This window comes from Aspergillus clavatus, genomic scaffold, assembly GCF_000002715.2.
Source record: "Aspergillus clavatus NRRL 1 1099423829750 genomic scaffold, whole genome shotgun sequence".
Classification (NCBI taxonomy): domain Eukaryota; kingdom Fungi; phylum Ascomycota; class Eurotiomycetes; order Eurotiales; family Aspergillaceae; genus Aspergillus; species Aspergillus clavatus.
Genome location: NW_001517110.1, coordinates 959,485 through 974,501, shown reverse-complemented (window position 1 = coordinate 974,501; position 15,017 = coordinate 959,485). Strand labels below are relative to the sequence as shown.

Here is a 15,017-nt window from a genome sequence, read left to right as displayed (position 1 = left end):
TGTTGAATGTATGGAACTGTGTGATGATGTGAAGGTATACCGCGAAGACACTGAATACTTATACTTCAGCAACCTATCCTGGTTCATGGATTGGTTCCTCCGTGCTATATCCTATGTCCGCCGCGATGGTTATCTCCGCCGAGCGATCAAGACATGCATAGACTGCGGAACTGCGGATGCAGGTGCGGACGCTAAATGATGGCCGTTGATCTACAGATTTTTTTTTTTTTTTTTGGGTCTCGATGGCGATTCCAACCCAAATCACAGGGCATACAATGCGAAGCATAGGCATAAGATGAAAAAGCTCATGCAGAATCATGCTGTACAGGCGCAACTTCGCCCTCTACAACAACACCCCCCTTGAGGTTAATCCCACCCCCAAACCCCCTCCACGTCCTCCCCATCAGATGTCGCAAACACAGCACCTCTCCTTCCTCAGGATAGTACAGCCATGTCGCCCACTTCAGCCACTGCCCCTCCTTCATCTGCGCGCGCGCCCGTTGCCCGATCTTATCCTCGATGAACTCGCCCCGGCGCATCGCCAACGGCGTCGGAAACACCCGCGCCAGGTAGTGCGCCGTCGACGCCACATGCGGCTTATCAAACCAGAAGAACAGCGGCGTCAGTGAAACCGTCTCACCACCGGCGGACGGCGCCACAAACTCCCTCTTCAGGGAAGTGGTCAGGTCGCGCAGGGCCGGGTGGTCGAGCACATGCGGCGAGGCCGCGTAGTGCTTCATGCGCACCGAGGGGAAGGAGATATACTTCACCGGCGCGACCTCATCCGACTCGCTGCGGGACATGATATCCAGCAGCGGCGCGAGCGGGATATCCGCGACGAGCGCCCAGTCATGCTGCTGCACCCAGACATAGGGCGTGTCGACGAGGCGGAGGGCCGAGCGCACGGCGAGCCCGAAGCCCAGGCGCGCGGCGGGTTCGACGAACGTCACGCGGTCGTCGGGCGTATGCGCGATGCGCAGGTCGACCGCGCCGTCGAAGCCGAATTCCGCCGCGGCGTGGGAGTGGGTGAGCACGCCGTCGCCCTCGTGCGGGTAGGCCTGCAGGACCAGCTGCTTGATGTTGGCCTTGTACTGCTCATAGGTCTCTGCTAGTTCGGGACTGGCATGGCCCTTTTTCAGCCGCGGCTGGACGGTGATGCGCTCGAAGGTGTCGAAGACGACGATCACCCGCGCGTCGATCAGGCCGGGGCAGTGCTGCTGGAAGGACTCGAGGACTGATGAGATGAGATCTGTGGCTGGATTGGAGGGTGCTGGAGAGGTGGTGATGATCACCGTCAGCCGGTCACATATGGACGGCATCAGGTTGGAGATGTTGTCGGTTGGAGGGGTGTTAAGGTTGTTGGGCTATACTTCTAGAGCGAAAATTTGAAGATATACGGAACTCTTGGCGTCTTGGCAGGATATACGATCAGAAATACTATAGACAGTCATTGAGAAATAAGAATCCCTTATATTCTACTGTAGTAATAGCTAGATTAGCTAGATAGCTAATCAAGTTTAATACTATAGATTTACCTATAGCTTTTTCTATCTCTTCGCTATATGACGTGCATAGCCACAGTATTGTAGCCTTATAAGTCAGGCATCAATCGTTCCAATCACAAGGCTTGCTGGAATATATGTACGAAGGAGTAGGAGAAATTAACTATTTAAGATGTTAAAGCATAGATATAGCTAGATATAAGAGGTATACAGGTTTTTATAGAGGTTTCTCTTCGAGCAGGGGAGTTGATATCAGTCAGCAAGGCTCAACATCCTCCCATCCATTGAATCAATGATCCAAAGAATATCACGAGCCGGACAGGCGACAGAAGTAGGAACTGTGGGAGATGGCATTCACAGCGCGAATGCGGCAAATTGTCCCTGGCCTCTTTCTTGGGAACGTCGAAGCATCATTCAACGGAACCCTGCTGCGAGACAACGGCATCAACGCCGTACTCTCACTGACTGATGCGCGGTGGGAATGGTGGAACACAATGACCAGAGAGGCGGGGATTCCAGAACAACGTCACAAATGGGTGCAATGTGCGGATTCGTCGACGCAGGACCTTCTCGCTCATCTGGACAACATCTGCGAATTCATTGACCAAATGGCCTCTCCCGCTCTACTGTCCTCCCGTTCGTTACATATTCAACACAAGTATGAGGAGCCTGCTTCGGACCCCCCGGCGGCAATCCTGATTCATTGTGACGTTGGGATTTCTCGTTCGCCGACGATCATCATCGCCTACCTGATGCGCAAGTACGACATGAAGCGGGAGGAAATCACAGCGTTCGTGCGATCGAAACAGACAGTGAAGCCGAGTGCCAACTTCATCCGGCAGCTGCAAATTTGGGAGGAGCTGAAATATCAGGTGTGGGAAGATGAGAAGAGAACGGTTCCGAAAGCGCCGCATCAAGCCTTTCTGAATGACCGAGCAGCTCTTCTGAAGGAAAAGGGCCTTACTGGGGATGAGTTTCTCATCCCGCGCAATCTTTAGCCTGACCATGAGGAGAAGAAACATGGTCAGCAGTCGTGGTTTTCAGACGTGTCGAGGAACAATTCTATCGTTCTTACCGTGTGCTATCTCCAATCGTCCTTTGAGTATCATACTTATTCCTACTGACTAAATCCATCTACTCCGCTATACTAGTAGAATAATACGATCTTACTAACTGAAAAAGTAATGCAATTATCCACCTGGAGGAGGACTAGGACGTATATGTACCCCGATATACAAACGAGCTGCGCCACAATCCCCTGACTCACCAGTAACAACACTAATGCAGCGAATACTTATAGCAGACCAGATGGATCAGATGGATCAGATGGATACATGATGATTGGAGTACCAGGAACCTATGCTGTAAACACCAGAATGAACCCTCCCTACCGCCAGATCCGCGCCAAATACACCCCCACCACCATCACCGTCTACCAAGCCTACAACGACACCATCGCCACCAACGCCCTCGCAGCCCAAACATTCGTGGCCCCCTTCTCCCGCACACGCATGACATGGATCAAACCCTCATTCCTCTGGATGGCCTATCGGTGTGGTTGGGGTAAGAAACCCAGACAGGAACGGGTCCTGGCGATCGAGATCACCCGCGATGGGTTCGAATGGGCCCTTCGGCATTCCAGTCTCTCGCATTACGGGGGGAGGGATCCCGAGGGAAAGGCCGCGTGGCAGGAACGCTTGAGAGCACGTCCGGTGCGGGTGCAGTGGGACCCCGAGCGGGATTTGGAGTTCAAGGGTCTCGCATACCGGTCGATCCAGGTCGGGTTGGGCGGCGAGGCGGTGGAGAGGTATGTGGATGAGTGGATTGTGGGCATCACGGAGGTGACCGAGACCATGAGGGAGATTGAGCAGTGCATGGAGGAAGGGAGGATGGAGGAGGCGAGGGCGTTGGTGCCCCTGGAGGAGGAGTATCCGCTGTCCGAGGAGTTGAGGGAGATTCTGGAGGCGAGATGAACAGAACAGAACAGCATGCGTCATTATGGAAAAGGTGTGTTATTAAATTATACAAATGCAAAAGCCAAAGCGCTGAACAGACACCATCCGAGCCCAGTGGCCAACTCGAGGCGCGATGAGCCCGACTTGTCTTTGTCCGATCCTTTGTCTGAGGCCGAAGTCTTGTTGTCTGCCTTGCTTGCTCCATCTCCCTGATCACCACCGAAGCTGTTCACCACCGTCGCATCGGGAATCCCCCCCTGGGGCGTGATCTCCAGGATCTCGTCATGAAGTGGCCGGGCCCAGTTTCTCTTGGCCAGCGACACCCGGTCACTCCCCATGTCATACACTGCATACACCCACTTCAAGAAATTCGTGCCGAGGATGACGCTCCCCTCGTCCTTGTGTAGACGCGTGTTGGGCACAATCCCAAGGTAGCAGCTCCCATTGTAGATTTCCAGGTTGATGGGGCTCTGTTGCGACAGGAACATGAACAGCTGAAGGTCGAAGCTGGCGCCGCCAAACGAAAAGGTGACGTTGGCGTCCGAGTCGCACGGCATCATGACCTGGCCTTCGTCGGCGACGCCCGTGACGTTCAACTGGGCGAACAGCTGCTTCGTGACGGCCTCGGGAACCCAGGTGACACTGGTCCGGGTATCCAGCTTGGCGTCCAAGGGGAAGGGCTCGGTGTTGACGGTGGTGGTCCCTTTCTCCGTCGAGAGGGAGAGGCCCGTCATTTCCACCCGGAACGCTTTGGGGAGGCCCGCGGGCTGCACGATGGGCAGTGTGTACAAGGGCTCAATGTACTTGGCCTTGTTGACGCCGCCAAACAGCACACTGCCGTTGTTCAAGGCGGATAACCTGGGCAAGGTCCCGGGTTCCAGCCACATGCTGAAGGCGGGCGACTGGATGAAGCCTGCGTTGGCCAGCGCATGAGGCAGCGAGATGGACGTGGAGTTGTTGAGTCCGTATCCGAGCCCGAGGGTGCCTGCGCAATTCAGTCATCTCCTCCCTCTGCAACGACGGAGATCCTCGAGCAACTTACTCTCCGTAATGCCATCGTAGACCACCCCAAACTCCATCGCATCCAGCTTCACCGCGCCCAGATCCACCACGTCGGTCAGCACCGCGCCCTCGCCGGAGTAGTCGATATCCTTGAACCCGGAGCCGACCCATTGCGCGGTCTTCGATGCGCTCGAGTTGTATCCTCCTTGGCCGCCGCAGTCCATGTGATTCCTGTACCACTGGCATGAGGTGGAATTGGCGGCCTGGAACCAGGTCTGGTCGGTGCCAACGTGCAGGTGGACTTCCATCCACTGCGGCGGGCTTCCGACAGAGATATTCGCATGGAAAAAGTTCTCGCTCTGCCGATGTTAGCAACAATTCCTCGTGGGTTTCGGAGGCAAACCGAACATTGAAATTGGACTGCAGCCGGAAAGAACCGTCATCTCTTTTTGCGTATGATCTCGCAGCGTTCGGATGATGCTGAATCCCTAACTCCAACACCGCCGGCGCATCCTTCTTGACCAGCGACAACGCGCTGGTCAAAGGTGCGGCTATACAAAGCAAACACACGGCTGATGCGCCCCGCATATTGATTGCTGATCTTGATGGTAGATAAAGTGTGGATACGAGATTTCTAGAGGAAATCGGCGTCCGCCATGGGCCCCCATCGTCCTCTTATATTGCCTGAGCCAGGGGCCAGAGGCTGCAGCAGTGCAGCTAATGAAAACCTGATAGTCTGCTGGAGCCTGGACGCTATCATAGGCTCGACAAGCACCGATAGTGACCTGAGTGTCCGGTGATAGCTTGGCAGAGCTGGTGATTGGCACCAAGACAGGCTAACTCATTAGTTAGGGGCGCGGAACGGGGACTTGAGACGTGAGCCATTTCTGCTTCGGCGTCTGCTTGTAGACACTGCCTCTCTGGTGACTCCATAGGATGTGTTGAGGTGGTCGCCAACTATTAGATATTAGATATCGCTTATTCAACTCGTCCTTGGAACAGTATAGGGCTGAAGTCCAGCGTTTTCTCCGTGTCTCGTTTGCGCATCTGCAGGCAACATGTCCTTGCAAGGCAACCTAACCTATTCCCGCTGCTAGTAACTACTAGATCACTACTCTGCAGGTGTATATATTACTCCATATAAGCCAAGCCACCAGAGAAAAAACTACAAGCGAAACCTCCGACGGAACCCCGGCTCAGCTGACCCAATAACAGGATAAACACACCTCATATCAACAGGACTCTGCTGGCTTGGCTGTCATTACGTAGTTTGAGGAGAAAGGAGCGGGCGTCGATCTGCCAGATCTTCCTGGCGTGCATATCGCGAAGTCTCGACAGCGCTTGAGCTGAGTTACACATCATTCCGCTCGACTTGCAAAGTCGGAAGAATCAACATTCCAGTATAAGTATCCACTAGGCCATGAATAGGTTCAACCGTTGGCTCCACATTCTTGCAAGGAAACAGCAATGACGGCAATGCAATGTCTTTGTATTGCCTGCAGAACCAAACACTTCTGCAGAGCATGATAGCCCATCCATATGCGTCCAAGTATTCGCTGTCGAAGATACTCGATCGTCCATTTACCGCATCTACGATACCACTAAGATATGTCTACCAAAAGCGTGGACCATCACCCTCCTAGCCCTCATCCAATCCACCCTGGGCACCCTTCCACCTAGCTGCACCTCCATGCCGGACTTCATCCCCGCGGCGCTCGACATCGTCCTGCAAGCCGCAACAGGATTGATCGTCAGAGCTGAAGAGGAGGCTATCCCACGCCATCTATAGTGCTACTAGCTGTGATTGGGTCCGAGCTAGAACCAAGCCAGTCGATATCGCCTTGTTTTGGAACCCTAGACACGAATGATCATTGTAACTTGTAAGCTCCCGGGAGTGGTGTTACGTCTTGGAGGCGAAGGAGGCATTTCAGTTTCCTTTAGCATTCCTGATCAGCCGCACGAAATGAAATCTAACGCCACCTGCATAGGCAATCGATTGATATATCTAACTCTCTCTGACCAATTTGTTTAGCTTCACAGTAGTTCTACCTCACAAACATGGCGACATATCGCAATATCGTGGCAGCCGCCCTCGCACTGGCCGGCTATGCCTGGGGTGCCGCAACGTCCCATACGCCTCATGCAGAAGACACCGTCTATGATTATATCGTGGTAGGAGGTGGCACAGCAGGCCTCACCGTGGCTACTCGCCTGGCGCAGCGCTCCTTCCGAGTCGCCGTGATCGAGGCCGGTTCCCGCTACGAAGACATCTCTCAGGCGGAGTTGCCGGCTGCAGCGGTGATTTCCATCTGGATCCGATCCAGCGATCTCGTCTCCCATTGACTGGGGATTTGTGGCAGAGGGATGCCCCGGTAGCAATTATCGGCGCCTTCATTTCCCACGGGGGAAGTGTCTCGGTGGATCGTGGGTCTCTCCCACTTCACATGGCTAAATAGATGCTCAACAAGATGCCAGGTCGGCCGTGAATTACATGATCTACCAACGGTAGGTGTGCTGATACTCTCGTGGGTTGTGCAAAGGCGAATTGAGAAATAGGCCAACAGAACAATCCATGCTGCAATGGGCCGAGGCAGTGGATGATCGCAACAATCCTGGGCCAGTCCAGGTGTCGTATCCGAACTATGCGATGGCGTTTTCCACCTGGATGAAACTCGGCATGAACGCAATAGGAATCCCCGATACCAAGGACTTCAACTCTGGTTCCCTGATGGGCACTCAGTACTGCTCGTCGACGATCCAGCCGATCAACGAGACGCGCAGCAGCTCCGATGCGTTCCTTAGCGACATCGATGGCCTCTAAATGAGCCACAGGCGTCTGCATTCTGGGCTCAAATACAATCCTCTCCGCCTGAAAGGAAGTCGTCCTCTGCGCCGGCGCCATCCAGTCCCCCCAGCTACTGATGCTGTCCGGCATTGGACCCGCCGGCGCCCTCCAGAAACACCAGATCGACGTTCTCGTAGACCTCCCAGGCGTCGGCCAAAACATGTGGGACCACCCATTTTTTTTCCCCCAGCTACCGCGTGCGAGGCGTTTGCCAGTGAGGCGATGACGCCTGTCGTAATTGGGGAGGAGTATTTCCCCAGCCTGGAGGTGCAGAGTGATGAGGAGATCTTGGACTTCATTCACGAGAACATCATGACCTTCTTCCATCTGCAGTCCACTGTCTGTGAGTATCTTGATAACAGGACAGGTGTAGATTATGCTGACTGGGGATAGATATATTGGCGGAGAAGCTGGCGGAGGAGATCATTCTTCAGGAGGATTAGGAGAGCCGTCGTAATTCCAACTCAGCTATGAAGGTGTGTCCAGACATTACTTTCTAACTGGAAGGGAGATATGTATATATATATGGTACTTTGACAAAAGCTTAGGGGGATCGTAGTATAGTGTAAACGTAGTCCCACGAATATCAATCCATTCGAAGTTATCACTAGATTCTCTGCATCTCTCCATATCTCTGTATCAATTCTCCTCTGCCCAGACAATGGTATCCGCCGGGAAAGGCTGGATACATCAATCACTAGGGTTATCCAGGATGGCTTGTCTGTAACACTGGGAGTCTGGGATCAAGATAGTCTCCATTCCCCAGATATCACAATGAAGCCAGTTGGCGGGGAGTGGGGGGACTGGCTGGCCCCTTTTCTATCCGAATTCCGAGACATTATTATTTGATGATTATTATAGCTGGGATTGAATAAGGCTGAGAGCGTACGCCGTAGAAGATCGTCTATTCTGTATCATCAACAGTCCGATAGCAGTATAGCCGTGGTGATTACGAGTTGTGATTACTGATCCTCGTCTCCAAGTGCCGAACAGAGTCTTCTCTTATCAAACAAAGAATGCCGTGATGCTGACAAGAATCAACAGCCCGGAGTCAGGCTGTGCTGGCTATTCGGCAATCCTGTCCTCTGCTCACCCGAATTGCGGGCCCTCCAAAGCGTTTGGTGCCCGAGAGAGATTGGTCTCTCTTGTGGCAACGAAGGAGAATCGCCCCACTGGTGCAGTCGTGCTTTACGTAGCGGGCGTGGAGGATTGATAATATAATGGACCATTGGCACTAAGAATGGGCTATGACGGTTCAGATTTAGGTTCGGCCAAGATGTATTTAGTATTTATTTATTGAATCTGACACGCCCGTCCTTCCCTGAATTTGATCTCTCCGCGTGATGCTTTGCTTGAACTGCGCACGCTCCCCAGTATCGCCATGAACGCCGTCGACCAGGCCATCGAGCGCGCCGAACAGGATGCCGTTGAGAATGCCAGCCAGCATAGCAGCTCCTCGCGCGACAGTCTGGACTCGTTCGCCTCCAGCAGCGACTCCTCAGAACCCCCGCTCCAGACGATGTATTCCCGCCGCACCGAGACCGATCTAGAGCGTTACCAGACCACGACGCAAGCCCTCGACCGCATCGAAACACAGCGCCTGCAACATGCGCTCACCGTCGGCGAGAGTATCAAGAGTCGTGCATCCGCCAAGGCGCCGCTGCCGGCCTTTGGCGCCGGCAAGCCCTACCCTCCTCAACTCCCGAATCGGGAAGACTACGTGGTGGAATTCGATGGGGTCGACGATCCTCTATACCCGCAGAACTGGAGCACACGCCGCAAGTGAGTGAGTGAGCAGTAGCCGCAGCAGCAGCAGCAGCAGCAGCAGTGGCAGCTTTTCCCTTCATCATCGCATGCTAAGTGGGGTTAGACTCTGCACAGGGATCATCCTCGCGTTCACCAGCATCTGCTCGACCTTCGACTCGGCCGTCTTCTCTAGCTCCACGCGCAACGTGGCGCGCGTCTTTGGCGTCGGCGTCGAGGTCGCCACGCTCTCCAGCTCGCTGTACATCCTCGGCTACGCCTTTGGCCCGCTCGTCTGGGCGCCCCTCTCCGAGCTGAGCGGCCGCCGGATGCCCATCCTCTTCGGCATGCTGGGCTTCGGGATCTTCAACATCGCCGTCGCCGTCGCCAAGGACCTGCAGACGCTGCTCATCTGCCGCTTCTTCTGCGGCGTGTTCGGCAGCTGTCCGCTCGCCGTCGTCGCGGCCATCTTCTCCGACATCTTCGACAACCGGTTCCGCGGCGTGGCCATCGCCATGTTCTCCAGCATGGTCTTCCTGGGCCCGCTGCTCGCCCCCTTCATCGGCGGGTTCATCAACATGTCCTATCTCGGCTGGCGCTGGACCGCCTACATCCCCGCCTTCATGGGCTTCGCCGCCCTGCTCCTCAACTTCTGCTTCCTGCAGGAATCCTACCCGCCCGTCATCCTCGTCGAGAAAGCCGCCGAGCTGCGCCGCCGCACCCGCAACTGGGGCATCCACGCCAAACAGGAGGAAATCGAAGTCGACCTGCGCGAGCTCCTGGTCAACAACTTCTCGCGCCCGCTGCGCCTCCTCGTCCGCGAACCCCTCATCCTCGCCGTCACCCTCTACCTCAGCTTCATCTACGGCCTGCTCTACTGCTTCCTGACCGCCTACACGCTCGTCTACCAGGGCGTGTACCACATGAACGCCGGCGTCGGCGGCCTGCCGCTCTTCGGCATGGTGGCCGGCCTGCTGATCGCCGGCGGCTACATCTGTCTCGTCGCCGGCCGCTCGTACAGCGCCAAGCTCGCGGCGAATGGGGGCATCCCGGTGCCCGAGTGGCGACTGCCGCCGGTGATGGCCGGCGGGGCGTTGTTTGCGGCTGGCATCTTCTGGTTTGGCTGGACGGGGTTCACGGATGAGATTCCGTGGATTGCGTCGACGCTGAGCGGGCTGTTTACCGGGTTTGGGCTGCTGGTCGTGTTTATCCAGTTGTTCAATTACCTGATCGACACCTATCTCCTGTTGTAAGTGATTCTTTTTTTCAATTCGAATGACAGCTGCTGATGGTGATAGTGCCGCGTCGGCCATTGCCGCCAATACCTTCTGCCGGTCGATCCTCGCGGCCAGCTTCCCGCTGTTCTCGCGCCAGATGTTCAACAGTATGGGGATTCAGTGGGCGTCGACGCTGCTCGGCTGTGTCGCCACGGCGCTCGTGCCCATCCCGGTGATTTTCTACTTTTATGGGAAACGCCTGCGGATGAAGAGTCACTTCGCGCCGACCTTTGAGCCGGACGAGGCTGCACCTGTCCCGACAGAGAAGGACGGGGAGGAGGTGACTGGGGCGAATGGGGAGGCAGAACGTCGGGACTGAACGGAATCTGGAACAATGCTGTATATATCATAATCTAATAGGCATCAAAATGAGACTCAGTCCATAGCCCCCCCTTCCCCCCCTTGGCGATCAATTCTGCGTGGATGAACAACAAATCACTATGTATAGCACGAATGGAATCCCTATCATATACCCCAGATCCAGCTCTTGTGAGGGTTTCACTAGGTGCTTGGGCTTTGAGCATGAGACATGTCTTGAATATCATGCTCCGCTTTGGTGGAACCGGTGGATATGACTTTAGCGGTATGTATAGGATACAGATTGATATTAGAGGATGATCGATCGCATCTCTCAAGGCGACAGCATCTAGAGGCAGATGTAGAAATATTTGACAATGGCACATTTGACGGCTTTGTCTCTCAGCGCCAAGTGAGTCTTCTATACCCTGTTCAGAGTGAGACAATGCTTTGTTCGGGATAATGCCTGGTCAAATTTCGCAGATACCATCACATAGACATTGTCACTGACAACGAAGGAAGAAAGACCACTCTGTTGTCCTTGCTCGGCTCAAAGAACTCGCTTTCGTCTTTCTTGAGCTTGGAGGAGAGCTCAGATCAAGACATTCAATAGGTAGGAAAGAGCCGCGGACAATGTCTCTTTTTGACGAATGTCTTGTGTATGGATTTGAAGCAGGTATATATAAGGCTTGACTATCCACCAGACTGCATTCCAATTCCACCCTCGCATACTCCTCTGACGATATCACGACTGCTGTCAATCATCTTCATTCTGCTAACCAGTTCTTCTAACATACCGATCAATTACATCCACCATGTCCGACACCCAACCTGTTGCTCTCCGCTGCCGCAGCGCTGGGGATATTCTACCCGCCGAACTAACTCAATTAATTCTCGAGACGTTCGACGACCAGGAGCTCCGCCGCATCGTCCGAGAAATCGAGGACCTGGCGGACCATGCCATCGAGGTAATTAAGGTCAAATTCATTGCAAACAACAGTCTAACGATTCCAGATGCCGCCAGCGTTGACGCATACCATAATGATATGCTCGGGCCGAACCACATCAGCACGAACGGCATTTGCTTCCCCCTCGAAGTGCCCATCATCCGAGGCTCGGATCCCATCGCAGGGGTCATTCGGGGTAATGAGGTGCGGGTGATGAAGATACTCATCGAGGCAGGCCTGGATGTCTTGTCGTACAGCAAGAACGGCTGGACTCTGCTAGGACTCGCGCTTGTCTGGGGCACATCCGACGACGTGGCTGCGCTGCTCATCGATGAGATGGACCCGGCTCACCTGCTTGGTTTTGCGCGTCTTGGCGATTCCGCCCCGTGTCTCCTGACTCTGGCTGCCTACTCCAGCAAGGAGATGTTTCGCCGGATGTGGCTGCGGGTGCGCCGCTTGGACAACTGGACGGCGTATATGTACCCCGTCACTCACTATCAGCTCTGCCGGCACGCTGATGCGGCCTTTGCGGAGGAATTACTGGCTGATGGGATCGATCTCTCGAGGGCTGTGCTGCCTGAACAGGGCCGAACTGCGTGGCATGCCGCCGCGGAAGCGAATAACAACATGGATTTTTTCGAGTGGCTGTACCTTCGCATCCCGGAGCAAATCAACCAGGGCAGTTCGCTTGAAGGGTACACGCCCCTCATGACCGCTGCGGCTGAAAGGTGGCATGATCGCGCGAAGGCAATTAAATGGCTGTTGGCGCACGGCGCTGATCCTGAGATTGTCTCGCAGAACGGCAAGACAGCGATGTCGATGGCCGAGGCGGCTAATAACCCGCACCTAATTCCGCTCCTCAAGCAAGAAAGTGCTTAGGGGGTGCCGATGACTGTCCAAACCTCGTCTCTGGACTTGACGTCCTTGAACTGGGCCACTTACCTTGGTTTCCTTTCCAATGCTTTTGGTATTTCCATAGTCTCAATGCAATCATCCTGACACCACAGCTTTAATGAATATCATCGTAAAGCTTGGAATAGCCTCCAGTCCAGATGATTGTAGGACACTCATTCATAAAGATCTGACCGCTGGAATGAGCAGTAGATGGTAAGTGATTCTTTTGCTTGAATCCCATCCTTCTTACCCCACAAGTTGAATACCATTCCCTTCATACAACGGTCTGTTTCAGTCCACCAGAATCTTGTACGGAGTAGCTTCCAAGGACATAGTAGAACGAAAACGGTAAGACAGGATCATACGCCTTGGCCAGATAGGTGATATCTCCCCACTGCACCGAGGAAGTCCGACTCGGCATACGGAGTGGAGTGAAACGTGTTGCTTCTTTGATATCTTCAAGGAGCCCCGAAACAGCAAATTCCCAAAAGAGAAAGGATCCACGCGGGTGAGATTATAAGTGTGGGGCTGGAACTCTACTATCCACTTTATCCATATCATTGACCAATGGGAAACCGTGACTCAACATGACTCATTTTCGCACATGTCTTGGCATTCAAGAGTGGGTCTGCATTAGCCTATTTGGGATATGCACAGACTGGCCAATCAGCAGACCCTGAATGATCTTGATATCAACAGTGAGAGAGAGAGACAGAGAGAGACAAGTACGAAAGATGGTGGAGAATGAGTGAGGATGATGGAGGATGATGGCTGATGATGGCTGATGATAGACAAAAGATTCATACGATGGGATTGTATCTATGAAGCTGGTCATTTCGACTCACAATGAGCGACGGTGATGATCGTACAGACTACAGTAGATAGATATAAGGAATTCGAGCATTGAGATATTGATTCATTGCCTGGTAGCATAGTAAGTATAGCCGATCAAGATGTTGAGATGATAGAAGCAATTGCTATGGAAATCTTGGTAAGTCTGAGCCGTCTGGCAGTGCCACACTTTCCTTCCTCCTCCTCTATCCATTCCTATATCTTCAAGAATGATTATACCTCCCAGCTGAAATGCCTTGCATCACTGAAGCTCTTGGGACGAAGTGGAAGACCGTCTCAAGCTGAGGAGTCGACATCTTCTGACTTGACAGATCATGATGTGATGTGATATGGTTCCGCTGGTTGAAGCACCGACTGACTCGCCTACATTACATTTAGTGGAATCGATGCTCGATTGCGAGTACAATCCTAGTGAAACAATAACAATAAGATCAAGAAAGAAAGAGATCCAAGAAATCGATGTACACACTACAACCTAAGCCGACGACTGGACTTAAAATAAACCCCCCAATCGGAGTCGGCGTGGCCTGAGGCAGCCCCACCCTGGCGGCCTTAAAACGGCGGCTTCCCCAGGCCATTCCATCAGCCCTTCTCTCCTTCTTTTCTCTCCATCCGCTCCATCGTCGCCGTAGACGATCCCAAGCTCTTCTTTTCTCGCTTTGAAAAGTCCGTCCGGGTCCGAGGACCCGGCCTAAAGCATACAGCAATGTCCGTCACCGCCATATCTGTGCAGGTGGCCCGCCAGACCGTCCGAGCCTTCTTCCAGCCTCAGCGGCAGGAGTTGGCATAGTTCAAGTCCCAGTGGGCATCTCCATCCTCATCCGCATTCGCTCTCTGTCTCTTCTTCTTCTTCTCCGTTTGACGACCCTACTGCTTCCTTTTGTTCGGCGCCGTTTGTCTTTTCCGAATCTGATTTTGCCACCGCATTTCCTACGCTCGACGCCTTCTACGATACCGACCCTTCTGCCTTCCTGCCGTCCGACGTGGATTACCAGAGTCTGACTACTGGATCCTCCAACTCACCATATGACTTGCCCCTCGAGAGCTTCGCTCCCGCCCAGGCTCCCGTTTCCATCGACTTCACCGCCATCCCGGCGCCCCCGCTTCTCGACATGAACGACGCCATGAATTTCTTCCATGAATCCCCCGACACGGACTCGTCCGATACCCAGCTCGACGCGTCAACTGCGGCGCTCCTTCTACCGTCCCAGCCCCAATTCCAGGCCCAGGCCCAAGCCCTGTCCCGATCCGTCACACGCTCGGATGACAAGTCGCCCAAGGAGTCGTCCAACCGCGTCTCGAAGCGCCAGCTGAACACCATGGCAGCGCGACGGTACCGTCAGCGCCGAGTCGACCGCATGAACCAACTGGAGGCGGAACTGGAGCAGGTGAAGCGCGAGCGAGACGAGTTGAAGATGCGGGTGTCCAAGCTGGAGGGGGAGACGGATGCGTTGCGAGGACTGTTGAAGACGAAGAAGTAGCAGTTGTGTAGGTGTAGCAATGCAGTCTGTGTTCAAGGGATGTCCGTGAAGTCGTAGCCGTTGTAGAAAAAGTCCATTCTTCAGTCTTCGATCTTTGGACGGCATCGCGAGCAACTTCCAAGCAACAGATCTGACGTCATTTGACATCATGCTGGACCGGCAAGCACAAAAGTCTGCGTTTGTGGACGATCGAACTCTCTTTCTCTCTTCACATGGATGCCT

At 54.0% G+C, this 15,017-nt stretch overlaps 9 protein-coding genes across 9 annotated transcripts, besides 4 other annotated features; 7 read left to right on the top strand and 2 right to left on the bottom strand.

Moving 5' to 3' along the window:
- Positions 1 to 305: 305 nt before the first annotated feature.
- ACLA_003710 (uncharacterized protein) lies at positions 306 to 1,319 on the bottom strand (the record flags this gene model as incomplete). The annotated part of the gene is made up of 1 exon (XM_001276383.1): positions 306 to 1,319. The coding sequence occupies one exon, from the start codon at positions 1,317 to 1,319 to the stop codon at positions 306 to 308; it is 1,014 nt and encodes a 337-aa protein (XP_001276384.1).
- Positions 1,320 to 1,849: 530 nt separating this feature from the next.
- ACLA_003700 (dual specificity protein phosphatase family protein) lies at positions 1,850 to 2,500 on the top strand (the record flags this gene model as incomplete). The annotated part of the gene is made up of 1 exon (XM_001276382.1): positions 1,850 to 2,500. One exon carries the CDS (start codon positions 1,850 to 1,852, stop codon positions 2,498 to 2,500), a length of 651 nt encoding a protein of 216 aa, XP_001276383.1.
- A 308-nt stretch (positions 2,501 to 2,808) lies between these two features.
- Positions 2,809 to 2,834: a microsatellite.
- A 44-nt stretch (positions 2,835 to 2,878) lies between these two features.
- ACLA_003690 (DUF4291 domain-containing protein) lies at positions 2,879 to 3,475 on the top strand (the record flags this gene model as incomplete). Its single annotated transcript, XM_001276381.1, has 1 exon — positions 2,879 to 3,475. The coding sequence occupies one exon, from the start codon at positions 2,879 to 2,881 to the stop codon at positions 3,473 to 3,475; it is 597 nt and encodes a 198-aa protein (XP_001276382.1).
- A 47-nt stretch (positions 3,476 to 3,522) lies between these two features.
- Positions 3,523 to 5,047, bottom strand: ACLA_003680 (aspartic protease family protein; the record flags this gene model as incomplete). Its single annotated transcript, XM_001276380.1, has 3 exons — positions 3,523 to 4,442; positions 4,500 to 4,816; positions 4,863 to 5,047. The coding sequence occupies 3 exons, from the start codon at positions 5,045 to 5,047 to the stop codon at positions 3,523 to 3,525; spliced, it is 1,422 nt and encodes a 473-aa protein (XP_001276381.1).
- A 1,470-nt stretch (positions 5,048 to 6,517) lies between these two features.
- Positions 6,518 to 7,280, top strand: ACLA_003670 (uncharacterized protein; the record flags this gene model as incomplete). The annotated part of the gene is made up of 4 exons (XM_001276379.1): positions 6,518 to 6,757; positions 6,822 to 6,883; positions 6,935 to 6,964; positions 7,016 to 7,280. The coding sequence occupies 4 exons, from the start codon at positions 6,518 to 6,520 to the stop codon at positions 7,278 to 7,280; spliced, it is 597 nt and encodes a 198-aa protein (XP_001276380.1).
- Positions 7,281 to 7,526: 246 nt separating this feature from the next.
- ACLA_003660 (uncharacterized protein) lies at positions 7,527 to 7,747 on the top strand (the record flags this gene model as incomplete). Its single annotated transcript, XM_001276378.1, has 2 exons — positions 7,527 to 7,647; positions 7,698 to 7,747. 2 exons carry the CDS (start codon positions 7,527 to 7,529, stop codon positions 7,745 to 7,747), a joined length of 171 nt encoding a protein of 56 aa, XP_001276379.1.
- A 938-nt stretch (positions 7,748 to 8,685) lies between these two features.
- ACLA_003650 (MFS transporter) lies at positions 8,686 to 10,643 on the top strand (the record flags this gene model as incomplete). Its single annotated transcript, XM_001276377.1, has 3 exons — positions 8,686 to 9,086; positions 9,175 to 10,296; positions 10,346 to 10,643. 3 exons carry the CDS (start codon positions 8,686 to 8,688, stop codon positions 10,641 to 10,643), a joined length of 1,821 nt encoding a protein of 606 aa, XP_001276378.1.
- Positions 9,098 to 9,139: a microsatellite.
- Positions 9,099 to 9,132: a microsatellite.
- Positions 10,644 to 11,436: 793 nt separating the features above from the next.
- Positions 11,437 to 12,447, top strand: ACLA_003640 (ankyrin repeat protein; the record flags this gene model as incomplete). The annotated part of the gene is made up of 1 exon (XM_001276376.1): positions 11,437 to 12,447. One exon carries the CDS (start codon positions 11,437 to 11,439, stop codon positions 12,445 to 12,447), a length of 1,011 nt encoding a protein of 336 aa, XP_001276377.1.
- Positions 12,448 to 13,216: 769 nt separating this feature from the next.
- Positions 13,217 to 13,251: a microsatellite.
- A 769-nt stretch (positions 13,252 to 14,020) lies between these two features.
- On the top strand, positions 14,021 to 14,795 carry ACLA_003630 (bZIP transcription factor JlbA/IDI-4; the record flags this gene model as incomplete). The annotated part of the gene is made up of 2 exons (XM_001276375.1): positions 14,021 to 14,094; positions 14,117 to 14,795. 2 exons carry the CDS (start codon positions 14,021 to 14,023, stop codon positions 14,793 to 14,795), a joined length of 753 nt encoding a protein of 250 aa, XP_001276376.1.
- Between the last annotated feature and the right edge of the window lie 222 nt (positions 14,796 to 15,017).